The sequence below is a fragment of the Electrophorus electricus genome, chromosome 3 (genome assembly GCF_013358815.1).
Source record: "Electrophorus electricus isolate fEleEle1 chromosome 3, fEleEle1.pri, whole genome shotgun sequence".
Lineage (NCBI taxonomy): Eukaryota > Metazoa > Chordata > Actinopteri > Gymnotiformes > Gymnotidae > Electrophorus > Electrophorus electricus.
In genome coordinates this window covers 19845881-19871826 of record NC_049537.1, presented here as the reverse complement: position 1 = coordinate 19871826, position 25946 = coordinate 19845881, and the positions used below count along the sequence as shown (strand labels likewise).

The 25946-nt window shown below is 43.5% G+C and overlaps 2 protein-coding genes across 5 annotated transcripts in view; both read right to left on the bottom strand.

Annotated features, from left to right (window-relative positions):
• The window catches only part of lpgat1 (lysophosphatidylglycerol acyltransferase 1), a 33040-nt gene extending 17944 nt beyond the window's left edge, over positions 1 to 15096 (bottom strand). For 2 of the 4 annotated variants that reach the window (XM_035524332.1, XM_035524336.1), the window contains exons 1-5: positions 14630 to 15096; positions 12139 to 12391; positions 7662 to 7780; positions 3909 to 4004; positions 3487 to 3766 (exon numbers count right to left, since the gene is read on the bottom strand). In XM_035524332.1, coding sequence (XP_035380225.1) covers positions 3487 to 3766; positions 3909 to 4004; positions 7662 to 7780; positions 12139 to 12376 — 733 coding nt within the window. In that variant the 5' untranslated portion in view covers positions 12377 to 12391; positions 14630 to 15096. Of the gene's footprint in view, positions 1 to 3486; positions 3767 to 3908; positions 4005 to 7661; positions 7781 to 12138; positions 12392 to 13503; positions 14544 to 14617 lie in introns of those variants that run through there. The other 2 variants (XM_035524335.1, XM_035524334.1) reach the window with 2 other exon arrangements.
• A 622-nt stretch (positions 15097 to 15718) lies between these two features.
• ints7 (integrator complex subunit 7) lies at positions 15719 to 25921 on the bottom strand. The gene is made up of 20 exons (XM_035524676.1): positions 25743 to 25921; positions 25070 to 25199; positions 24644 to 24790; positions 23860 to 23997; positions 23506 to 23552; positions 23154 to 23353; positions 22600 to 22722; positions 22238 to 22355; positions 21791 to 21925; positions 21273 to 21370; positions 20823 to 21047; positions 20358 to 20495; positions 19736 to 19942; positions 19146 to 19340; positions 18962 to 19065; positions 18665 to 18733; positions 18241 to 18373; positions 18029 to 18127; positions 17447 to 17632; positions 15719 to 17190 (listed from the first exon to the last, which is right to left on the bottom strand). Exons 1-20 carry the CDS (start codon positions 25834 to 25836, stop codon positions 16900 to 16902), a joined length of 2877 nt encoding a protein of 958 aa, XP_035380569.1. The 5' UTR covers positions 25837 to 25921; the 3' UTR covers positions 15719 to 16899.
• Between the last annotated feature and the right edge of the window lie 25 nt (positions 25922 to 25946).

The following is a 25946-nucleotide window of genomic DNA, read 5'->3' as shown; positions in this document are numbered from 1 at the left end:
GGACTTCACAAACTCAGCTAAGTATCTTCTCATATTATCTTAATCCTTTATCTCATACATCCACAAATCAAGTATCTGAAATGTGCTTCACAATTCCTGCCCACATATCCCACAAATCTCCTCGACAAAATTATAAACGTCACAGTCTCAGCAACCTCACTGACTCACAATGCTTCACACAATCAAATATCGTGGTGGCAGGAGGGCTCTGGAACTGCCAATCTGCTGTCCAGAAGGCTGATTTCATCTCAGGATTAGCATCCCTCCACTTCCTACACTTCCTGGCTCTGACAGAAACATGGATCACCCCTGAGAACTCGGCGACTCTGGCTGCCCTGTCCTCTGCCTTTTCATTTACGCATTCTCCGAGGCATCTTGGCAGGGGTGGTGGCACAGGTTTACTAACGTCCCGAGAGTGGCATTTCACTCCACTTTCCTTCTCTACACTTTCCATCTCCTCTTTTGAATTTCATGCCATTACAGTGTCTTTCCCCACCAAACTTCTCATCATTGTCATCTACCGCCCTCCAGGTTCCCTAGATCACTTCATTGATGAGCTCGACATCCTTCTGAGTCATTTCCCCATTGAAGGAAATCCACTCATTCTCTTTGGTGACTTCATCCTTCCTTCAGACAAGCTGCATCCCTCCTGCATCCTTCCACTGTTGACAGCATTTGACCTCAGCCTCAAGCATTCTCCTCTGACTCACAAATCGGGCAATGTTCTGGACATGATCTTCACCCATACCACCACCACATCGGACATCAGTGTCACCTCCCTCCACCTCTCGGACCATCACTTTCTATCCTTCCATCCTTCTCTCTCTGTCTCTCTCCATCCAGTGCTCTCCAACATGTCCCTCCTTCCTCTGTCATAACCTGTACTCCATAACTCCCTCTTCTCTTACTTCTACTATTTTGTCCACCCTTCCTCACCCTGACTCTCTATCCTCTCTCTCTTTGGATTCAGTTACAAATACTTTCATTTCTACACTCTCCTCATCAATGAATCTTCTGTGCCCTCTCTCCTCTAGACCTGCTAAGTCCTCCCCACCTGCCCCTGGCTAACAGAAACACTTCGCTGCTACAGGAGAGAACTAAGGACTGCAGAGAGGAGGTGGAGGAAATCTCGCATAGATTCAGATCTTAGCTCATACAAGTCTCTCTGCAAAGTCATCCTACTACAGGGAGAAATTCAAATCATCATCTGATCCATGCAAGCTCTTTACAATTTTTTCTTCTTTCCTTAATCCTCCCCCTCCCTCACCCTTCCTCATCTCTTACTCTGGAAGATTTTATCACCTTCTTTGAGAAGGTTGCAGCAATCCGCCAGTCCTTTTCCCCTGTTCCCACTCCTCCAACTAACGTGCATTCCCCAACATCCAACTCTCTGACTTCTTTTTCTCCTCTCTCCACAGATGAAATTCTTCAACTTCTGACTTCCAGCAATCGGACTACATGTCCACTGGATCCGATTCCTTCTGCTCTGTTCCAGAGAGATCTGCTTCCTTTAATCTCTGTCATCATCAACAACTTATCTTCTGGATACATGCCTACTGCATTCAAAACCGCCAGGGTGGTACCAATCCTCAAAAGGCCACACTTGACAGCTCCAGCGTTACCAACTACAGACCGGCATCACTTCTCTCTTTCCTCTCAAAAGCCCTTGAACAAGCAGTTTATAATCAATAGTCTCTTTCTCACCCAGAACCAGCTGCACGATCCCAATCAGTCTGGCTTCAAACCGGCACATTCTACAGAAACGGCCCTCGTAGTGGTGACTGAGAAACTTCATGCCGCTAAAGCTGCCAAACAGTAATCTGTTTTGATTCTTCTAGACCTTTCAGCAGCCTTTGACACAGTGAACCACAACATTCTTCTCTCTGTTCTCTGCAGGCTTGGTGTGACTGGATCTGCTTGGAGATGGTTTCAGTCCTATCTGGATGCACGGTCCCATCAGGTGACATGGAGAGGATCCACATCCAAACCATGTAGACTCCACTGGTGTTCTACAAGGCTCAGTATTAGGCCCCCTTCTCTTCTCTTTGTATACTCGTTCTCTTGGTGATGTAATATCTTCTCATGGTTTCTCCTATGACTGCTATGCTGATGACACTCAATTATTTCTTTCTTTTCCACTCTCTGACACGCAGGTCTCCAGCCATATCTCGGCATGCTTGACTGACATTGCGTCATGGATGACAGCCCAGCACTTGAAGCTCAACCCCAGTAAAACTGAGCTTCTATTCATCCCAGGTACTCCTAACCCTTATCGAGACCTTACTGTTTCCTTTGAGAACTCCCTGGTATCACCATCCGAAACCTGGGCGTAACTTTGGAAACATGAATTGAGAACGACAACTGGTTGTCCAATCTAACCCAGTCTTGCAGATTTCTCCTTTGTAACATACGAAGGATTCGACACTTTCTTTTGGAGGAAGCTACCCAGGTGCTTGTGCAGTCTCTTGTGATCTCAAAGCTAGACTACTGCAACTCACTACTTGCTGGTCTTCCTCCAAGAGCCATCAAACCTTTACAACTTGTCCAGAATGCAGCAGCATGACTGGTCTTCAATCTTCCGAAGTTCACACATTACTCCACTGCTGCACTCCCTTCATTGGCTTCCTGTAGTTGCACGCATCAGATTTAAAACCTTGATGCTTGCCTTCAAAGCCAAAAATGGACCAGCCCCTTCATACATGAGACCAATGGTCAAAGCCCGATCCGTACCTTGAGTACTTCGAACCTCAGTACGGCTCGGCTTGATATACCTTGCTTCAAGTCTCATGGACGACAAGCATCGAGACTATTTTCTGTCCTGGCTCCAAGATGGTGGAATGAACTCCCGCTTGCTGTCCGGACAGCAGAGTCACTTGTAGTCTTCAAACGCAGACTGAAGACCCATCTATTTGCAGAATATTTAAAAGGACAACTGACACTGCTCCCTTATTGACTGACTAATTTATTACTTATTGTAGGGCATTATTTATGCTTTTTAACAAACTCTAGCACTTATTGTTTATAGCACTTATCATTGTTTAAGATAGACCTTATGTATTTTGCACTTCTAGGTATCAGCATTCAACCCTGTATTCTACAGTATTCTAGTACATTGGTATGTTTCATTCTAACCTACTATACCATACTCAGATATATTCTATGAGTAAATGACAAAGCACTTTTGTAAGTCACTCTGGATAAGCGCGTCTGCTAAATGCCGTAAATGTAAATGATGAAGGGGCATGGGCGTGGCCCTGATGGAAAGGGCAGTTGTGCCCGGAGGGCCATGTGGACAGTGTCACGCTCAGGGGCAATCGCCAGAGGTGAAGGCATTTTGACAGAGGCTATCATTAAGAAGCATTGTGGTCAGAGCTCACGATTACTACCTGGGGATCAGTCCCGGGTTTGAGTCCCGGGTAGGGTGGCTGCCTTCATGTGCACACAAAAAGTTAACTACATTTAAAATCAATCCAGTTCCATTATTACCTTTTGGTCCCTGTGGGCTTCCGTCTGTTCCCAGTGTGCCGTTCTCCTGCTGGGGTCCCAGGGTCTTTAGAATGACCTGAGTGGCTCCAAGACGTGGCAGCGTCACGTGCGTCAAGTACGGCAAGTCATTCTTCTTTGCAAATGACTGACTTGTCTCTCGCCTCTTTCGCAGGAAGCCCCCCTCAGGAAACAACACGATCCACTTCCTGTCCCTGCTATTGTAATACTTGTCCAGGTGACTCTTTAGGTAGAAAAGTTGCTTGTCTCGATGTGCTTTGCCCTGTTGTTCATACAACACATGGTTTACATCATTACACGTGAGGGACTTACCGAGAGTTTTATGATTGGTTCATTTCTCTGCTGCCTGCCCCATGGCCTACTGCCTTCAGCTGTGCCCTTGAACCGGGGTGAGCCACCCTCACCTGCCTAATGAAGAAGTCTCCGTGGATCAGAGAAACCAGTCCAAAATTGGTGTACTTAAACACATGGTCCATTAGCCACATCATGTTCCGCACCACCTACAATAGAAGCCCATTAAAAAAAAAAAAACAAAGAAAAAAAAAAACACTTTAATTTAAGATGGACAATAAACATGTTTATTAAGTTTTTTTTTTTAAAGCACAAATTTTTTTTTTTTTAAAGTTCCATCACAAACATCTAATCGAAACATTCTAAAAACAAATTCAGAAGAAAAAGTCCTAAAAGTTCAGAAAAACACAGTCTTTTTAATGCCAAAACTACCAAAAATCTGGGAAAAAGTTACTGCATAGTTAATACCCATCCACACCCCAACAAACAAGAAAACCATCCAACCAAACTCTCATCATTTATATATGACCATCACTCTCCATAATGAAAAAGAACAACTTCTTACTGCATCATTACGAGGTTGATGGATTTGCCTTTTGCAAGAGAGGTTTACCCTTGCATAGCCTCGAGCAAGGGAGACCAAATACAGTGGAACGTCGTGTTTCTGATCTGTGTGTGGTGTCGGGCCTCACTATGAAGAATGAACGCATGTAGTTGGCCTGTGCTACTGAGGGCTCTTGCGGCCCATGGGATACTCTGTACGGTACACCGTAATCACAGACAGCCAAGCCAAGGTGGTAGTGAAGGACAGCTGGTGCTTCCCTCCAGCGTGTGCACGCACGCACGCACGCACACACACACGCACACACACACACACACACACACACACACACACACACACACACACACACACACACACACACACACACACACACACACACACACACACCAGCATCAGCGTCTGGCTCGCCCACCCTTGATCTCCAGTGTCAAGACACTTCAACAATAGGGGTCTGGATAATCTGCACGTCTGCACGTGGACATTCTTGCAGAGCGTCCCTAAATGCAGAGTTTCCCTGAATGTGCATCTAATTCTCAATGCTGATCACGCCTAGTTCAGTTAAGTACTTAAACGTCTTGCCTTTGATGGAAAATCCACATTTTAGTAAGCTGCAGGCCGAGCTTGGAAGGACTTTATATTGATCTTTGATGAGGAACTACAATCTATTCGGTTAAACATTAAACAATTTTGGCTATAAAGATTTGTGCATGGGCACAATAAATTGCTAGACCAAGAGAAAGCAAGCCAAACTGATTTCCTGATTACTTTTATGGGGGGAAAAACATGAGACATAGAATCAGACAACAAAAGCACCTTTTACTGCAAAATGATGAGTTTCCCTCACATCCATTTGATAGAAATACAGCCGATGCATCACAGGATCGATATGGAAGGTCATAATATCCGGTTCTATCCAGTGATATACACCCATCTATGACCTAATTTGTCAGCACAATGGCTTGGTGGTTAGCACGTTTGCCTCTCAGCACTAGGGTCTTGGGTTCGAGTCCATATCTGGGTGGAGTTTCCATGTTCTCCCTGGTTGACTGGATACTCCAAACTGTATCTATGTATAGATATGTATATCACTGCCCTGGTTTTAACCTCCTCCCCTCTAAATATGGTTTAGATAAATATCGTCTTATGAATCTACTGATGTATGTGCCATCCATAAAACAAACACGACAGAAGGTAACTACTAACTTGCTATAACAGCATAATATTTTTGAGGACATCCTAGGCTTTATAGAAGAGGTTCTCAACTTCAGTCCTGGGGATGCACTGCCCTGTAGTTTTACCTCATTATCCAGCCATGATTTGAAGTTGACTAGAGCAGGGAAAACTTGAAAGTGCTTACAGCAAGGCTAGTGCATACCCATCACTAAAGCATTCTTTAGTAAAGTCACTGTAACTTAGAAATGTTACCAGTGTCATCCATTACATCCGCAACTGCTAAATGTTGGATTAAACAATGATTTATTACATTGTAAGGTAGGCTAGAGCCTTTATTCTACAGATAGAGAGAACAATTGCGTTTAAATGCCAATTCCCAATATACAAATCTTTGTTGATGTAACTGGTTATTTATAACATGACTTGTTGATATAATGCGGACAGCATGATGCATGTAAATGTGCTTGTGATGAGGTATGTGAGGTCAGTACCTACCTCCCAGTTCTGAAACAGTGACAATGGTACTCTACACTACAGACTCTTGAATAAATTTCCAGCTGCGGCCAAACTAGTCAGCTAATAACTGAAGTAACCTGTGCAAGTAATTAAACGCAGAGTCAAAGGGATGTTTTTTTTTTAAATGTAGCTTTGATTACTTGTACCATGCTATATAATGGACATCTAAAAAATTTTTTTTGTTGTTTTATAGTGGTGCGGATGCTTGCCCTCAAACTGTTTACTTCCATCATCACCAACTGAGCTCCATTTCCACTTGCGGAAGCCCTGCCAAGTAACCCTTTACAGGTTGGACATATACTTACAGTCTTCAAGTCAAAAATCAATGCTAAAAGCATGTCAAATGTCAAAATGAGTGCCAGATGGCTGGGGTTTTTGTTTTATTATCAAACTAGACTCCAAGTCTGATGTCACACTGTTATTCAGGCTAGACTGAACAAAGGTAAAATGACGTACCACCTCTTTATCTGCCTCTCTCATTGGCAGTTAGTCTCCTCTGACCAGTTCTCCTTTTGACTCTGGCTTCTGCCCGTTCATGTTGGTGGCAAGACCACGAGGAATCAAAATACACCACGTTCTGAACTAGATCTTAGTCTGGCGGCAAAGGGAATGGTTTTGAATACATGGTGACAAACAGGGGAACACATTTGAATATAGCCAAACGGCTGCTTAATATCTCTCAGATACAACACAACCGATGCTTGTAGGTCACAGGCATTGTATATGGACAGAGGGAGATGGAGCTCATGTATTTTAAATGACAGTAACCTCCCAAAGTTTTGAAGCAGACATAAATAAAAATCATGTTCACCATTAGCTGTTGGAATTGTCAGTATTTGCCTTAGCAAGATGTCCAATTGGTTGATGAGTAACTCGAACATGGCTGGGGGATTTTCAGTACTCATGTCGTGAAATAAGGCCCAACACAATAAACAATGAAAATCACGATGACCAAAGGAACTGCCAAAACAATCTGCTGCAATCCAGGATCAGTGTTCACTGAAAGACAAACTCTGCTGAGTAAATCTCACAAAGTTGCCCAAGACATTACTGCCATGGGGTCAACAGCGATATTTCAGTCATGCCGCATTCAGTATGTGTGACGTTTATCAAGGAGCAGTGTTCAGCAGCACTACTTCTCCCCAGGTTGATGTAAGACAAGGGATCTTCCATAAGTGTCCAAAATGCCATGTTACACTTTACGCTTGAAAACTACAATATGACCTCATATACTACTGTTCTTTCCGTTGGCCAAAAACACTTGTAAATAAACCACTTTTCTTCATTAATCTACATGATGCCAGTGTTTACTGTGAAGTTACCAAGGTAAATGACGACGCGAGAATCTGCATTCTAACGGTGTGCAAGCATAAGCAATTCCATGGACAGGCAGAATGCAATATTACACTATTACAACTGTGCAATGCACCCACACACGGGTTATAAACAAATAGCTCATTTAGTTGCACCACTCTGCATCCAAACAATAACACAGCAGGGCTTATAAAAACTGACTGCCATCACAGCACGCAAATGTTCCAACACACACATACACACATACACACGCACACCCCTATAGATCAGCAAGATCCCCCAGCCACAGGAGAGAGCTTACCGTTCCCTTGTCTTGCAGACACATCATGAGGGTGCAAACATCTCCAGTGGCCTGATGGTTGACGATGACCATTGCTTCGTCTTCAGATATGGGTCGAACATCATCACCCCACTCGGTCACTGTTGCAGGGGCACGTGCGCATGCGCGCGCACACACACAAAAAAATTAGAAAAAAGGGACTTGACCAACCCAGCTATCTAATGCAATATCACTCCATGATCACTAGAACTTGAACTGCAGTAGTCAACTTTTATTTATTTGTATAAGGATCTGTTTGTCTTTCCAAATTTACACCCATATTTCCATGTGAGAGGCTGGTGTGTGTGTGTGTGTGTGTGTGTGTGTGTGTGTGTGTGTGTGTGTGTGTGTGTGTTGGGGAGAGATCACGCTCTGAAATGGTGTGATACTGGGTGATGGTGCGGAGGATGCTGGGAGCTTGGATAGGTTTAGCCTGCTCTCCGTGGCTTACACTGTGCTACACCTACCCAAACCGCATGTGCTGGATGCATGCAGAAGTCACATGGGAACAAAAACATCTTCTGCTGTATTTCCCTCTGACTCTAGCATTTAGTAGCAATATGAAACAGGATACACAAGAAACTTGCACCATATTTCAAAAACAATACCAGCATAGAAGAAAACCTAAAATCACATCAATAAATACCACGCAGCTGGCTACCTTCACCTTTTGATGTAGCCAACAGGTTAGTAGCAGATCAATCACATCTGTTTTAGCGTCTAGAACAGCATGGTCTGCACAGAGCGCTCCATGCTCTCATTTCTTAACAGGTTAGAGGAAAGGGACCCCCCAGCTAATCTAAGGGACCACCAGCTAATTAAAATTTATATGCCGTTTTAGTTCCCAAATCAGTCTTTAGTTAGTCTGCCTAAGAGGATGTGGACACAGGGCCAGATTCATATTTTCAATGGAAAATGGGCAATACTGTATTTAATTTAAAAATTACCATTGTAATAATTAGCGTTCTAACATCAACTCACCACTGTAATAAATTCACTTGTGCCCTTCGCAATCAATTCTGATATGTAAATAAGTACACACATATTAAAGACCCATGCCAAAGGACAGATGACAGACCAACTCCTGTCATGAAATCAATGTGAATTACATAAAAATCTAACATTTGTAACTTTCACCAAGTGCATGGCTGCGCAGAGTTGACAGTACTTCTAGATAATGCAATTTTTTTAAAATTCTGCCATCTCTCCTCAATCTACACCTGTTTACAGTTTCTTCCTCTGTAACATCTAAACTTAAATTTATTATTTCAAAACTTCATGCCATTCTTAGACCCATCTCAAGCCAGTCACCTTCCACTTCATGTATTTCTATTGCAGTTGCAAAGTTTGCTGTCATGTTCACTCCAAACACAACAAAATGTCCCTTTCAAATAAATGTAACAATTAACTAAATAGGTATGTGCGCAGTATTTTGTTGATTGCTTGCAAGGCATAATTTACATTGGGGACATGTCCTGACCACTTTCTGAACTGAACACAACACCCAGACCTTATTTTTGTCCCCAGAGCTTTTCACTTTTCCATGTGTAACCATATATAGTTGGGGAAAAGATCACCCAATCAGTGACTGAACACAAGGAAATTAAGCACCAGTGTAACAAATCATTTGTCAGCACTCTGAGACAATAGACTAGTCATTATTGTCATCGTGTGGTGTCCATGTGTGTATTTACCTTGGCTGACATTTCACAGGGCAACCCCAACCAAGAAGTGAGGAAATACAGGTCACAAGAGTGTGACCAGTAAACCTGACCCATGAATTCATGAGTTCAAATTCAAAAGCTCTCATCCCAAATCTTCTACAACGTTCTATAAATCTATGGAAATATGAAGTGGAAGACAAATCTATCCAAGGAGCAGTGCCAAGGTGCACTTCTCAACCACGCCAGGTCTCTAAGCAGAATTAAAATGCTTGCAAGAGCAAATCTAACAGTCACCTACTAACTGAGATTAGTTCTCGCCCTGCATGATGAACCTGCATCACTTTAACGCTCTTAAATGCATCAGATCCTCAGCCCACCCGGATCTTTAAGCCTCTTTGCATTGTTTTCCTAGCAGACATTTAAATAAATTTTTAAAAAAGCATGTAAAACTGCAAGGCCATGCAGAGCATCGGGAACTTGTAACAATGGGTTGCATGGCCTAACTTCATAATTTCTCTTCTATGCGCTCACTCTGAATGCCCTTCAAAAAGGACAGAACTATGATCATCTGTGCCATAGCTGCTGTTGAACTGAGCCTGGTACATTTCCAAACTAGTCTATTTAGAATGACCTACAAAATCATCTTTGTTGACCAAGCATTCATCCCCCCCCCCCAATCTAGCTCTCGAACAGACAATTACTTCTGGTTTGCTGTCTATCTTAGACCCTCTTAAAAGAGGAGAAAGAACATTTTTTTAAAAGACCACAACAAAGTAGTCAGCACATGCTCACCCAGAGCCCTCTCACCTCTCCATCGGCGGCCTCACAGGTGTGTTGCCGCATTGGGTCTGCCCAGCAGGGTACTGCCTGCAGTTTGGGGCACTCGTTGGACATGCTGATTGAAGCAGCCAAGCCCCCGGGCTATGAAGCTCGAACTCCTGTGCTGACCAGCAGCCTGGTCATCAGCATTTGCAGAGCAGCACTGTGTGTGTACTGAGAGGGGTTTTTGGACACAAACGAATAACAGCAATTCCAACCCCCAGAACACAAGTTTGTCAGGACTGTAGCTGGAATGGTAATTTGAGTAGTTATGTTCCAATCTTGACCCATGAACAACTTCCCTGGTAGAAACTGCTGTTTAGACATTGCTGACATTCAACATGGATGACTGCACAGAGATATACAAGGACCACAATGGAAATTAGAAGAACACAACCAAGATCTCCATCAATAGCTCTGAAGAACACAGCCAGGATCAGCTTCAATAGGTTTTTAAAAGTTGCAACAACTACTCCAATCTTTTCCCCAAAGGGAACCTATATTTAGTAAGTAAGAGTTTAAAAATAGACTTAAAAGTTGCAGACTACTTTTCTACATTGAACAGTGTGTCACAAACTATTGAAAATGTATGGACAATCTAATCTGGGCATCAACCTTCAACTTTACTACAGTCAAGCCTAAAGCTGTGCTTTTAATTAAGGCAATAACAGAATTAAATACAACATGCTAAATATTCAAGTCATTAAGATGGCACCATTACAGGTTAGCAGTAAAGCAGTAAACAATGGTTTCCTTAAAATATGTTGTTAATATGGAAAACAAAAGTGTACCATGTATTAACATGTTAGACCACATTAAATATTCAAAGTTCCAAAGCCAAATGCACAGAACACAAATATTCAGTAATGGATTTTTGGACAGCATGAGAAAGAAGAGAGGAGATTCAATTATGAATGTATGTGGCCATGTTCAACTGAACTGAAGCTCAATACACAAGTCTCTCTTTCATCAGCGATCTTGCATTTAAAAAAATAAATAAATAAATAAAACTACTAAATAAAACTACTGCATAAAACAAGTCATATTGTACCATTACACCACCTCGACCCCACTCCATTCTTTGTGGTAATATTTATAAAACAATAAGATGTTAAACTTGATCTATTAAGTTCACAGAGTCATTTTATAAAGGTCCTGTACACTGGTATGTGAAAAACAGCAATGCAAACGACTCACAAGCCAGACTTTATGCATCGTTCACCACCAGCAGCCCACGCAGTTTGAACTTTGAACGAGGCCCACAGTGGCCAGTCACCAGAGGTCAGGGCACACCCATTTCATCTCTACAATCTTAATTTCTTTATTTTTTCTAGGAAGAAAAAATTGCTCGTGGTCCAAACAGCCAAGTAGACCTTTTTTGAAGCCGGTATAAACAATCCTCAGACACAGTGGTAAAGTGTGGCCAGGCCAGTGCACCTTTTCAAAGGCACCATACGTAACCAGATTCACTATAACAAATGACTGACTGTGCTCAAATAAACCTCGTAAATTACAAAACGGAGAAATACTGCTAACAAAGTTCTACATTCTAGTCGTGATAGTTCAGCTCTGTTGGTCATTTGTCCTGTGTGCAGCTGGGCCAAGCTGAATGGGTTTCACTCTCTTCAGGCAGCTCGGTTACGCGTTAGCGAGTGCTTGCAAATTAAACAAAGCCGTTGTAAACACAGACTTCATTAATTGTCTCGAAGCCTGACACTAACATTTCGAGCATCTGCAACCTGGCACACCATTGCCAGATCTCACCCATGCTTGGCATGTGGACATGGTGGATCCTCATCAGAGAGGATGAGTGACAGACGCTGGCTAATACCAAATTAATAAGCTACAAAAAGAGGGAGACAGTGTGCAGATGTATTTAAAACTGTTATTTTGTTCAAATCTAGACTGAGAATTTTGCGTCATTTTAAAAAACAAAAAACAAAGAGAGAAATATAGCAAAGAAAGGCTGCTCTTACCTGTGTAGCCTGCAAACCAGCCCCACGAGGACACCATGGCCAGCAGCCAACGGAACATCACACCTTCAATGTGCCAGAACGTCGGACTGTCCATTATTCTCACAGGCTGAAGTACAATCAGGTAGAGGCAATAGGATGGAATCGCAACACAGTTATTGACAAACATGAAGGTAAATCGTAGCAGTGCCTTTAGCACAATCCAAGCCAGCCTGTGGAATGTTTCCATGAAGGGTGCCATTCTGCAACAATCTCTCTGTAGACAGACGGAAAGAAAAAGAAAAACAAACAAACAAAAACAAAATATGACTAGTCTCCCAATAAAAATCACCACTGACACGTACAAGACTGGATGTCTGCTCATCTTGAGTCGTGGTCATTTGTATCCCCCTTTTTAAAATTATTTAAAATTTCATTCTGATGGCAGGTCTGAAAATTAAAATGTAAATGACATTCAATAATACCCCCTTCACATACACTACATAAAAATATTGTTCCAAACTGCACAAACTGACATATTTGTAGTCTCGTTTTTCTTTTATATATTCCGGAAAGTAATGAATAGCTGAACACAAAAGCTTCAAATAACAATGGGCTTTTTTAGTACTTTTCAAGGTAAACAGTTTGCCTGATCCTGCTGACACATTATGAATTAGAGAGGTGTTTTTTCAATGGAAGTTGAGGTAGAGTTTTCTGACTTGCACGCAACCTATTGCAAATTTGGTTAGGTCAGAGTGGATAGGAATGGTGAGGCTAAACAGCGCCTAAAATACGTATGAACGGAAGCTGGCGAAAATACATTAGTGTTTAATTGTCGTTGCATCAGCGGTAGAGATGCGCCAATCTCTGCACAGGCAATGCCCAGATGGGTTCAGCACTGAAAAACCACATTAAGAGGTTAAGGCTGCCAATCTTAACAATGAGAACTTTAGCAAATATAGACTAGAAGGGTACAGAAGCACAACCAATCGACATTAATATTTTCCAGGCGCAAACTAGGAACATTTTATGCACCGCTGGCATTTGCTAACCTGTTTGAATGTAGGTTGCATTATGTCCTTTTTTGTTAAAAATAAATCAGCCCATTTTCCCCCTGCCTTCCACATACTCACGATTACATATTGTAACTGTTATGAGCGCTAATTACGATCACTAAAAAGACACACCAAATTTTACAAATACTGCTAACATGCCAGCTAACTGGCTAGCTGGCAAGCTAACTAAATCGGACAAATTAATTCTAGCCAAGTAGCTAAACAACCTCAGATATTTGCGCAGAACATTATCTGGAAATAGTGAAACTGAGGTCAAAAGACACAGGACAACAACTAAGGCAGACAAACGTTTACAGAGAACACGAAGGCTCACCTAGACGACTTCTGCACTCTCAGTCTGTAGGAGAGCTACGGCCAAATAACGGTAGTTCCACACCCATTCGTTAGCTAACAGCTTAATTATTAACTTACAAGTTACTAGCCAGCTAGGCACTGCTGGCTCGGCCGGCCATTTCAGGCCAAGTAAGAAATCTGAAATCTCAAGAAGGATGAGTAGCAAGTTAACTAACTGTTAAACCTCATACAACAAGCATTTCTCAAGTTGGAGTTTCAAGTTTGGCAGTTAGCTAGCTAGCGTTAGCAAACTAGTAAAATACTGGAAGAGGCTTGGAAAAGTGCAAAAATGTTATTTATATAGCGGTCATTTTAGCAATCTTAGTATTTAATCTACAGTTTATTATTTAATCTACAGCTGTCAACTGCTAAGGAATAACTAGTTTCGACTTGGCAGCTAGGTTAGTATTTTAATAACAAAATTTAGCTAACGTTGTCGATCCAAGTAGTGTTACTGAAACTGGACCAGCCCCCAATAAGGCTAAACACGAACCTCTGGCTAGCGAGCGATCTAGCTAGCCAGCGTTAGCTAGGTTAGCTACAATTTGTTTTCAAGTGTGCAAATCTGAAACGACGCTGACCATCTAGCTGTTAAAACATTTCACAACAATCAAGCAGTTATCTAGCCGGGTAGATGGCCATCTATCTAGCGTTATCTAGCCATCTTTTATTGCCCACCATATAAAACGATAAGCTTAGTTAGCCATCATTCTAACGCTTGAAAATGAAACTAGTTAGATAGCTAGCAGACGTTACGAATGGCAAGGACACCGCTCACAGCGTTAGCCGGGCTAACCAGTCAGACTGCGTCCCGTCTACCGAAGGTGACCGACGACAACGGCACTTTATGTTGTCAATTATAGGTAGCGTTAACTAGGTCTGGTCACACACATGTGTTATTGTTCTCATCGTAGAATTGATACAACTTAACTAACGCTAGATGGCAATGCAAATGTAAAACAATAAGGCCACCTTTTAACTTAAAGATTTCCATCTGAAATATCTAACTAAATCTTGCAAAGATGGCTTGCCAGATTATCGAGCTACAAACTTACTAGCCGGCTACTACTAAGACGTCTAACATTAGTACTCACAGCGGTTCTCACCGTGCAAATGCCGAATGATGATTTAATCAGCCAGCTCGGGGCAGCTGGCCAAATGACGGACGAATGTCAAGTCACATGAAGATTACAGTGAGTCCTTTTATCTAAATCTTGTCCGATGAATAAAACATTGCCATTTTAACCACGCCAGTCCACGTTCGTTTCCAGTGCATTTGCTTCAAAGCTGTGAGCTACTGCAACATAATTCCACTCAATCGACAGAACTGGAATAATTTAGCCGATGCATCAAGTGAGAGGAGCACCAAATCCTGACGATGGAGCCACCGATGTCAAATCCTAATGGCAAAAAAACGGGATCAATGTGGCATTATCTGGACTGCTCAGCGTGCAATCCTAGCTATTCTTTTAACAAGACGACATCCAAATTATTAATTGATTTATTTTTATTTTTTGCTAAACGGCGAATGAGACGCTGGCAGATGTAGGACCACCTACTATGGCAGCATCGGCAGAAAACGTAACGCGCGTCTCGCTTTTCTTCTTTCCACCTATAAGTGTATGATGGAGGAAATAAAGACGCATTACTGCCACCAACTGGACAAATGCGAAACCAGACTGTAGATATTCCCAACAGTAGAACCCGTTCGTTCCACATTTAACATCCAGTCTCTCACGATGCTCAGCGGTGACAAGTCCCTTCTTAGTGACCTAGCACTGGGCAGAATTTAGTTCTAACACACCTAGCTTTAATATTCATATGCTACTTATGACCTTTTAATTGGATCAAGTGTGTTAGAGTAGTTCTGGAACTAAACGGTGTAGGATTCTCAGGACCTGTAGGGCCGCCATTGTAGCAGCAAAACAGTTTGAGAACCTTTAAACTGGCAATTAAAGGTTCTTTAAAATGAAGAGTGAGCACCCCGTTACAAAAACAAGACAATATGACATTGTAAAAGTACTAAATGAAAAGGTGCCATTTCAGACATTACAATCTTTTTTTTTTTCATTCCATTTGTTTTATACATAATATTCAGGTGTTTGAGGTTCCAGGATAAGATCACAAATTTATTTTTAAAGCAGTAGGTCAGGCATCAAATTTACTGCTAGAAATGCAGAGACATCTGGAGGATATTTGAGAATACCACAAACTTCTTCAGTTTATTTTTTCATTAACCAGCTCCTAAATGGCTTCAGATTGTGACTCATTTTATATTTCCCAATGGGAAGTTTTCTGTGCTTACAATACAGAACATGAATGAGGTCTGTTGGTGAAAAGAATCACCAACAGATGCATTGCCTACACTCCCAAATGTGTTCCATTTGCAAACTTGCATAACTAACATTAATGCAACTAGTTTATTGGAGGTGAAATGCATCTAGGAAGACATACAGAGTAATTTATTTAATTTTTTTGCTTTGCCTCTTTGGAGACTGGGTGTGAGGATCTCTGCTGCATGGGTTACTGTAGAAGGCAGGGCCAAACTAGGCCCTGAGTCCCAAGCTAGGCGCTAGGCACCCCTGTCCTATACAAATGTATAGGATATATACAGTGTATGTATAAGACAGGGCTGCTACCTTATTAACCATGTCTACACTAGTGAGTGGAAGTGGAGCAAATCTATTTGGTGAACACAAAAATCTTTTCTAAACAGTTTTGGGCCACTTTCATGTATGGTCCCATATCGGGTACGTATCCAACCTGTGGCCATACAGCCCAGGGCTGACCCAAAAACTAGTTCTAAAAACAAGATCAGCATTTAGCAGTGTGCAAAGTGAACAAAGCCATTGAGAACTCTTCCGATGGAACGCGACGCCACAATGTTATTCCCACGGGTCATTCCGCTCTAAAAGAGCATTAGCCTTAAAAATAAGACAACTCTTCCTCTATAGTTTTCATACTTGCCCTACATTTTAATTGGAGACTACAAGACTACATATCTGGCAAGTAAGCTTTTTTTCTGCCTTTCATTACACAAAAGGTAGTGAATGAATAGTTTGATTCCTTAAAAAAAAAAAAAAAAAAAAAAGCAAAGCTGAATGTCCTCCTTATAGGTGTTAAAATATATATATAAATTCATGATGGAATTTTGGGCAGCCTGTGAGGACTGGGCATTGGCATAATGTCCACCAAACACCACACACTGAAAACAGCTCCCAAGTTCTTCAGCTTTGGAGACTGAACAGTTTCTGCCCAAATCCGGAGATCAGAGCTAGAGCAACCAAAACGTGCCAAGGTCGATCTCCCAACTCTTCCATGCGGATGTGACGCACTCATCCGATTCCAGCCGCCGTCAGTCCAACAGCGGGTGCGGTCACTGGAAGCGGGTGGAGGTGTTGCGCTGCACCGCCTGGGCCCCACCCTGCTGCTGAAGTTGCAGCTGGTGGCGCAGCTGCTGGGAGTAGGGGTCCTCCAGGGACTTCACGGCCACCGTGCTCCGCGGGCCAGTCTTCCACTCAATGCCGCTGTCATCCACCACGGATGCCTCCACGGTAACGCCGTGGCTGCCCACAATTGAGAAGTTGAGCAGGAACTGGGTGCTGAAGTAGTCGTTGTGAGGCTCCACCCGCTGCACTATTTCATTGGTTTTAGAATCTAGAGGAACCTACATGCAAACCCATGAAAGCATGGGTAAAAGAAAGGATAGAAAGGTCATAAGGTCATCTGTGGCGAGACACCATTAGTTTTGACTCAGGGATTCAATCTAAATTATTACCGTTCAGTCCAAACTCAGTATTCATGTAGCATTTCAACATTCAGGGCTTTTAGCAGTCATCAAATTGACCTTCGAAATTCATCTGAAGAACTCCTTTACTTAAAGCATCTGATCTGAGTACAGTTCACATCAGAGTGCTGCTCACCTTAAAGTCTGGTCCCGATTTAGACTGGAGCGTGGAGCTCACGTTAAGGCAGAGAGACTGGATCTTCCGGAAGAGCCCAGGCGTGGAGCCATGCTGGACCACACCCTCCACTTTCAGAGCGAGCTGCTGGCTGTTCTGAACTGGGATTGGTTCATTAGGAGTGCGAGGAGAAGGCGAGAGAGCAAGCTGGAACAAGAAAACAGGAAATAAAACCACTGCTTATGAGGGCAGGACTGCGTGCTGGACATCTTCGTTACATGAAACAGTCACTGTATTTTTGAAAAAGGTACCATAGATAATACTTAGCACAAGCAATAAATAATAATAATAATAATAATAATAATAATAATAATAATAATGTTGCATAAAACCTACAAAAATATTTGACAATATAATTGCCAATAATATATGCTAATGAGAAGCAACTTTATGGATTACTAACGGTGATGCATGAGAATGACGTGAAAGTGGACGTGACTAAAATCACCGATCACCACACCTTTTCCTTTCTTCTCATTAAATGAGCCCTAATGACCAACCTTTACTTTAACATGTGGTAGGGATTAAACACAGGTCACTCACCTTGATGCTGGTCGACTGCAGCTTTTGGAAGAAATACCTCTGGAAGGACAGCGGGACCTTCAGCAGAGCTATAACGGCGTCGCAAAGACAACCAGTGTGCTGGAGAATATAAAAACATGAAATGCAAGGACGATGCAAAAATCGTCACAATGCAGACTGACACTCTTTTACACTGGTGGCTACTAAGCATGACCGTTGCCCTAGGTGGTTACCAGGTAAGAGACAGGGGGATGCTTCCTGCTCAAGGAGTCCACTTCCTCCAGTACCAGGTTGAACACAGCCACCATCTTCCGCTCATACTTGCTTTCCGCTTGAACAGAGCCCAACGTGCCAAAGTCCTGGAAACTGCCCCACCACACACACACACACACACACACGCACACGCACACGCACGCGCACGCACGCACGCACGCACGCACGCAAAATGATGCTTTAGAGCTCGGCCAACAGTCAGACTCCGAGGAGTGAGACGGTTAGACAAATACCGTCCACATGTGCTCATGTACTGGGTGAGGCTTCGTTAATTAGCAAGCTAGGTCTGATGCTTTCGCCCCACTGCCATGTCACGTCGGGCTCACCCATGCCTCAGTAACCCAAAGCTCTTTCCTCGGTGCTGGACTGGGTGCCTACTCTTACCTGGCTGTGTGAGGGTCAAGTATTAAAGCCTCAATCACATAAGAGATCAGCAGGCAGCTCTGCTGTTGCCTTGACCATTCGTTAAGGAAAGTATTCTATAGCTTTAATTATTAGCAGTAGTTATCGTTGCCTTTTTGTGAAGTCTTGCGATGTTTTTATGTACATCTAAGAGACATTTGTTTCTCTCTCCTGCTGAGACACAACCAGGATCCATTCATAAACAATAAAACTCGAGGGGAGAGAACTGTTTCTCGCAACATCCATGACACCATCTTATCTCGGAGCGTAGCAGGATACAGCTCGACGTTGCGGAGCGTGGCGGAATCAGCATCGAAGGACGACTGGTACAGGTCAGCGTAGCGGCCAGCGAGGCTCCTGAACTCATCCATGGAGAGTTTCATCTGGCAGGAGCAAGGGACAGGCATTTAGTATGGTTTCTAAAACCTGACTATGTTTTGAAAGAGAGAGCATGCACACGCACCTGCAGGGAGATGCGTCCGCAGCGCTGCAGTTCGTTGCCGGAGGACAGGGCGACAGTAGTAGCGATGGCCGGCGGAGGGCTCGTCTTCAGGCTGTTGCACGTGCAGATGAGCTGAGCCAGAGCCTGCAGCATGTCCATACGCAGCTTCACAAACTCACACTGGAACGCCAGAGGACTCAGAGGGGTGCTGGCAGCCTGGCGGAGGGGTTGGGGCGGGGGAACACCAGTCAGCTAGACGCACTCTGCTCCAGCAAGTTCCATACTAAACCTGAGCTACATGTTTTAAAACACTGCAGGTTTTCTCATTGCAAAAATGCATTTTGAGAGCTTTGTTGAAAGTCTATTTTGGACACAATTCACCAGTCAAGTCACAGGTGCCCTTCAATTTGCCACTTTCTTTTACTAATAACACAACTTCCACATTCGGAAATGGGTCAAATTTAAAGACAAATGACGTTTGAAGAGGCGCAAATGACCATTGAGCATGCCTGAGAAACATGTCTGAACATGCCAAATTACACATCTGCTCCTGTCAAAACCCAACAGGGTGGAGCAGACAGGCGGCGAGGACGGGTGGAGTGGGTGCCGACCGTAAGCGAGGCGAAGCCCTTCTGGTAGGCCTCGAGGGCCTCGGTGATGGCAGCCAGGGTAGCGCTGCCGTCTCCGTCGGCCAGGCCGCTCAGGCAGTGCTCGGCACGAGAGAACTCCATCAGACTGTTCAGCCAGAAGTAGAAGTGCTCGGAGGCCACACGCGTGCGCAGGCTCTGGTACAGCTCGCTGGAGAACTCGTGGCAGCCCTGCGGAAGAGGCAGCCGAAAGCCGACGGGAGGGGGTCAGGCAGTACTCTCGTTAATTAGTGCTACCTACAGGAGAGAGCATCTGGTGTAAAGCGAGTCCTGTCGGCTTCATGATGCTGAAAGGTCGCCCTCATGACCTCCAATGAGGTTTAACAGACTTTAAGACTTGTACTGCTATGCAAGGCTTGGGCTGGTGGGGAAGACATTTATGTTATTTGATAAACATTTTCGAGCTTTTTTTTCAGCCATGATATTCTAACCTCTTAGCAAAGCACATCCACTTTTAAGTGCTTCTTTAGCCTTCCACTGAAGAGTTGAACTTGCCCACACCAACACCCCCCCACCCCGCCTTCCTGCAGTCACCAGTGAGGGCCTCCGTGTGGGAGTGTTTTAGGAGTGGAGGCGGGAGGCTCACCATGCGCGAGGCCTGCCGAGCAATGCGGTACACGGTCCAGCCGTTAGCCGCGGCCTCCAGCTGCTGGCGGATCACTGCCGTCACCTCGCCGCTGAGGGACGACTGGCTGGCCACAAACACCACAGTCGCCAAGGAGACCTGCCGGAGGAAGATGCTCTGTCAAGGCCAAGTTCTGAAACAGCAATAAATGTTTACTTAAAAAGGTGACAGGTGAAGGTAACTGAGTCCTTTGTGAGTTTTAAAAACATGTAGACACGTGGTTCTACATACAAAAAATCTCTGTCAAGCTTACTGAACTGTGCGCTTCTGAGGCAGCTGCCTCATGATATGTAGCTACAGCCTATGCCAGCAACTGTTACATATGTTCCTTAAACTGATTAAAATCCTTCCATGTTAAACACCCGGGGTACAGTATTTCAGCCAATTGGAACTCAATTTTTTTACGTCTGGTCCCCTCGGTCATACCAGCAACTCCTGCTGCTTGTCCACACTCCTGTACAGCGCCACCAGATCTCCCAGCATGCTCTCTCCCAGCACGGGCAGCTGGGTGGCAATGGCCGCCAGCGCGTGGCATATGGCGATCCGTGCTGGGTCACAAGCGTAGTGCAGCTGGGCCAGCAGAAACTCCACGCAGGCCTGGCTCAGGTGGGTCCGGCCCCTCAGCATGCGTACCAGGGACGCTAGCGCCGTCTGGGGGGGGTGTGTGTGTGAGGCAGAGAGCCAGAAGGGTGTAATGTACAGAGGAAAAAAAGGGATCATTTGGTCCCTAAATTTATCCCAACAGAACATGACATTGAGGTTCAAAACAACTGTCCAGTCATTCTGGATTTTTTACACTGCTTTACACCGAGAACAAAATATGAAAGTTTCAAAGTGTTAACGGAGGTCCGGCGGTACTAGGTGGGGTGTGCTCACTTTAAGCGTGGCCTGCGCAGATGTGCTGTCGTCCTGGCTACACAACAGCAATAAAGACTCCATCCCTGTAACCGTGTCCTGCTCCAGCTGAACAAAATCTGAGGAAACACAAAACGTGTTTAAACTACAATTACAATTTGAGTCACAAAACTTGCACTACATTCTTATATACATGTTCATCACTTATTCTGTTTAGTTTAACCACTGGCAAAAATGTTAGCAGCATGTGAGTGACTTGGCAGATACACCCTTCTAATCAGAAGGCATTATGGAGCAGTACAATTGCTTCTTCTATATTCAGGATACTCAAATCTGGACCTCTAGTCTCAATCCAATCCTAGTTTTTGTAATCACTAGACGTGAACTGGACAGTTGATATAACTGGTGGTCCCCTTTATTACACCTGAGGTGGAAACTCTGTAGTGCCGTGAGGGCTGAGACTTCAATACCTCTGCTCTATATTCAGTGTCATCTTATATCGAGACACATAGGATTTGTATTAAGCATGAAGGCAATACCTTTCTCTGGACAGGAGATGGCTATGTTGGCCAGCACAGTGATTCCGTGGGCTGCCACGGCGAGGTTGCTATGGTAACAGCACTCCTGCGCCAGCTTTACCAGGTCAGTGAGGTGAGGGGCAGGCAGGGGTTCACCTTCGAGTGAAGAGGACATTTATCCGCAACACTGAGACTGACCCAGTACACCGACGGCACGCATGTTTACTGCACTTATCATTGTCTTAAATAGACCTTATGTATTTTGTATTTCTAGGCATCAGCACTGATCCCTGTATTTCTACAGTATTCTAGATCATTGGTATATTGGACTCTAGCCTGCTGTACTGGCTAGGATGTTTTCTATGAGTAAATGACAAAAGCACTTTGTAAGTCACTCTGGAACAGCGCATCTGCTAAATGCCATAAATGTAAATGCATGCAATGTCTGATGGTGTGTATGAGCTGTACCTGGTGTGAGGATGAAGTATTGTTTGATGGCAATGGTCTCAGAGAGAGTAGAGAGAACTGACACCATGCCTAATTTCAGACTGCTATATGGGGTCCTGAGGGCACACTCACACAATGTCTAGATGCGCGCGCGCGCACACACACACACACACACACACACACACACACACACACACACACACACACACACACACACAATCTCCTGTTCAATACGCTTGCAGTCCACACAACAGATGAAGCAACACACGAAGGGTGATCAGATGGCGAACGCAACCTTAATCCAAATAAACAGGCATCAAATAGTTAACAGATCACCACAGCATTTTTCTCTGTTTATTCCCATTTAAGTGAATGGCTCTGACCTGGATGTTCTTTCTTGTCCACATGTGAGGGGCTTTCTTGGCCAGTAGCTTCAGGTCCTGGATTGAGAGTCTTTTCACTGCTTTTCTGGGGTCCTCCTTCAGATACTGCAGAAGCAGGTCAATCTACAAAGACACAAAAACATAATACTACAGTCAGAACATTAGTAAACAGCCAAAGTCAGTTAGAAACGAACATACATAACCATTGCTTATCCAGCCTTACTTAGTCAAATTTGTATATTTATGATTTCTGCATGAGGAAAGCATACGTTATCGTAAGTGGAGTGTGTTCGAATCAGTCAGCCCGATGCTACAGCTTTCTCTCATCATTTATAGGAATGTCTGTGCTGTTATTTTCGGTCTCTAAATATGTGGAATCCAGTTTCACTGATAACACCCATCTGTAAGATTGCTAACATTCATTTAAAAAAAAAAAAAAAAAAAAAAGTAAAACTGCTTGATACCCAAGAACAACATAGTAATTGAAATTTACTACAATTTTAACAATATTCACAAGTGTACTCCAATTTGGTGAACAGCTGAGTAGCGTTCACCTGTTTGGGGATGTCGATGAGCGAGGAGGTGGCCAGCTGTGTGAAGGTGTGCAGGGTGACAATGACCATGGGGGTGGAGGGGTAGGAAGTCACCAGCTCCTGAAGGAGCTCCCTGCTGCTGGAGGCCAGGGCTGCATCGTGGTGCATGTGCTGGAGCATGGGGATCAGCTTCAGCTTCAGCTCTACCGGTGTGTCCAGACCTGAGGCACACACACACACACACACACACACACACACACACAGGCATGGACACAGGTCCCAAGTGCATTGCGATTAAATTAAAAGGCAACCAAAAAATAAATAAATAAAAGTCATCTGAATTCCCAAAGTAACACCAACAAATGTAATTTACCTTGAATCATTGTACTGATCTTGTTGCAAATCCCTGCTGCAAAGTCTCTAAAAATGAGGAACACATAATTATGCAGCAGTTAATTAAAAGTTGTTGTAGTGGGCCAAACCCAAAGTCTGTCACAAGAAACAGCACATAATGTTACGCCTTACAAAATCAACAAATATACATACAAGTCTTCTGTGTGGGGGAGAAAGATCAGCAACTTCTTGCAATTTGGTGTTTGTTTTTAAACCAACAAACAAAAACAAACGGTGCTACCAAACTCAGCTGAAGGCATGTTTCAGAATGCAGCTCTGTTCTTGAAGCTCATCACCGTGACATTCCCTCTGGAGAGGACCTCAAGGCGCTTACTTGGACTGCGATGAGAAACTGGCAGCTGCAAAGATGGCTGCTTCCACCTCGACGTTGTCGTGGGAGTCCAAGCTCTGGCGGATGCTGTGATGGGCGTTCTTCCGCTCGGGGATGATGGATGCCAGACTACCCAGCATTCTGACAGTTTAAAACATTTAGAGTTAAATATTTAAATAACAGTTAAATATTTAAAAGTGCACCCATCATTTGCGGCCAAGACACAATGATCAGGGCTATTCAAGTAATTGTACACGACAGCATCTTAAAACTAGCATGGAAAATTTAGTTGCAGTCCTTGAACTTTATTCTCATTACAGTGTTCACATTATTGATTGGTCTATAACGTGCAGTGTTTCACAGACAGCACGGCTTTACTTCAAAGGAACCACTGATTTATTATAGTCAGACAAATTGAAAAGGAACAGGTAAGATTGGAATTAACAGAGCCATGGACAGCAGCATTTACAGCTGTTTGGAAAACTCAAGTGGAAGCAAGGACATAACCACTTTGCCACAGTGGAGATCAATTTGTGTTCCCTATGGTTCGATCCTTTTAAGGCATGGTTAGAAGCCCATTATCAGGAACCCTTAATCTCCAGAAACAGCTGTGTGTTTAACCAAGAGAACACCTAGGTTAAATGCATTATTCTTCTGCCCACAATAATTGAAGAGATTAAGAATTGTAGCTATTAGGTCTAGTGCCATCCCTACATCTTTGTAAAGCAGCTCAGCTCCCCAAGATACCACTGAGGTCCTGTTAAAGCTCCTGTATTGTGTGCTGTACCTGAGGGTTATTGCTCTGGCCACAGGATCATTGCTATGAATGACAGAAAAGACCCTTTTAACAAATTCGTCCACATTCAGAATCTTTTCCAAGTGCTTTTCACTCTGCTGCGTCACTTTCAACACACACAGCCTCAAGAAGTTATTCCTGAAAGCATAAAAATAGAGGTTAGTTTGCTACAAGCTTTTTGAACTGAATGTAGTGTGAAAATCAGAATCATACATAATGCTGCCACCTCAGTGTTCAGCATTCAATAACTACATATCATTTGCACTTAGAATCACATTCAATAAAATATAATTGATAACCAGACTTTAGTTTTCTCTTAAAGCACATAATTGCCTTCACAAACATAATGTCAAGTACTGTCATTTGCTCCTCTCATAAACATCACATCACATCACTCTGCCTCCCTTGTACGCATACCCCAGTCTAAAAATGTCAGCCAGCTTCAGAAAGGCAGAGTTGATTAGGATAGGGAAAGGGTACTTCTGGAAGAGCTTGGGGAAGAGCACCACAGCTTCGCACTGTTCGCCGAGCTTGCACGACCTCAGACCTCGAGTCGGCCAAGAGCAATTAGCAAACAAAAAAGGAAAGTATGAAAATTAGATCCGGATGTAAAAGAATAACATCAGCTACTCGGTGTTGCAATGTTACTACCGGAAGGCAACAAGTATCCAAGGTGTATACATCTAATCGATTCTACATCCACGTATGCAGCATTATTGGACTAATGCATAAAGTAGTTAAGCATATTTCGATATGACTTCTTGAGCGTTATAACAAACATATATTGACACTACGTTTCACAACCATTAGTAAACGGTATGGCAAAGCATTTGGGATACAGCGTTACATGTTGGCTTATAATGTGATCGCCGATAGAAAAGCTACGAGCTGAATCGGATCAGTTAGCTAGATCGTTTGGAAAATTGTACTTTCCATCACATGAAGCTACACAAAATATACCGGCCAGAAAGCCAACTATTACTACGACGCAACATAGCCAGCTAGCTACGTTAAATGATCTACAGTTAATATGGTTTACTGTGTAAAGTCAATAGTTAGCTGCTAGCTAAGTTAGCATTAAATTGAAGACCTTTGTCCAACTCCATGAGAGCTGAATTAGCATCTAGTTCCTGTTCCCCATAGCCAGCTTCCGATAAGAAGGAGCGTGCTGTTGAAAGTGACATTTTGTCGCGGTTAATCGTGATTTGTTTTTGAACACTTTGTAACTTAAGACTAGGTGGCTAAGCAAGCTACATATACGCTGTCGGGTTCGTTCCCGTATTTAATTGGCTGT

What these genes read in the sequence shown, in the direction of transcription:
- ints7 (XM_035524676.1), bottom strand. Translation starts at nt 25,836, where the DNA reads ATGTCACTTTCAACAGCACGCTCCTTCTTATCGGAAGCTGGCTATGGG. An exon ending in GCTGACATTTTTAGACTGGG is followed by an intron (nt 24,791 to 25,069) that starts GTATGCGTACAA and finishes TTATGCTTTCAG; the next exon opens with GAATAACTTCTTGAGGCTGT. An exon ending in ACGCTCCGCAACGTCGAGCT is followed by an intron (nt 18,734 to 18,961) that starts GTATCCTGCTAC and finishes CGAATGGTCAAG; the next exon opens with GCAACAGCAGAGCTGCCTGC.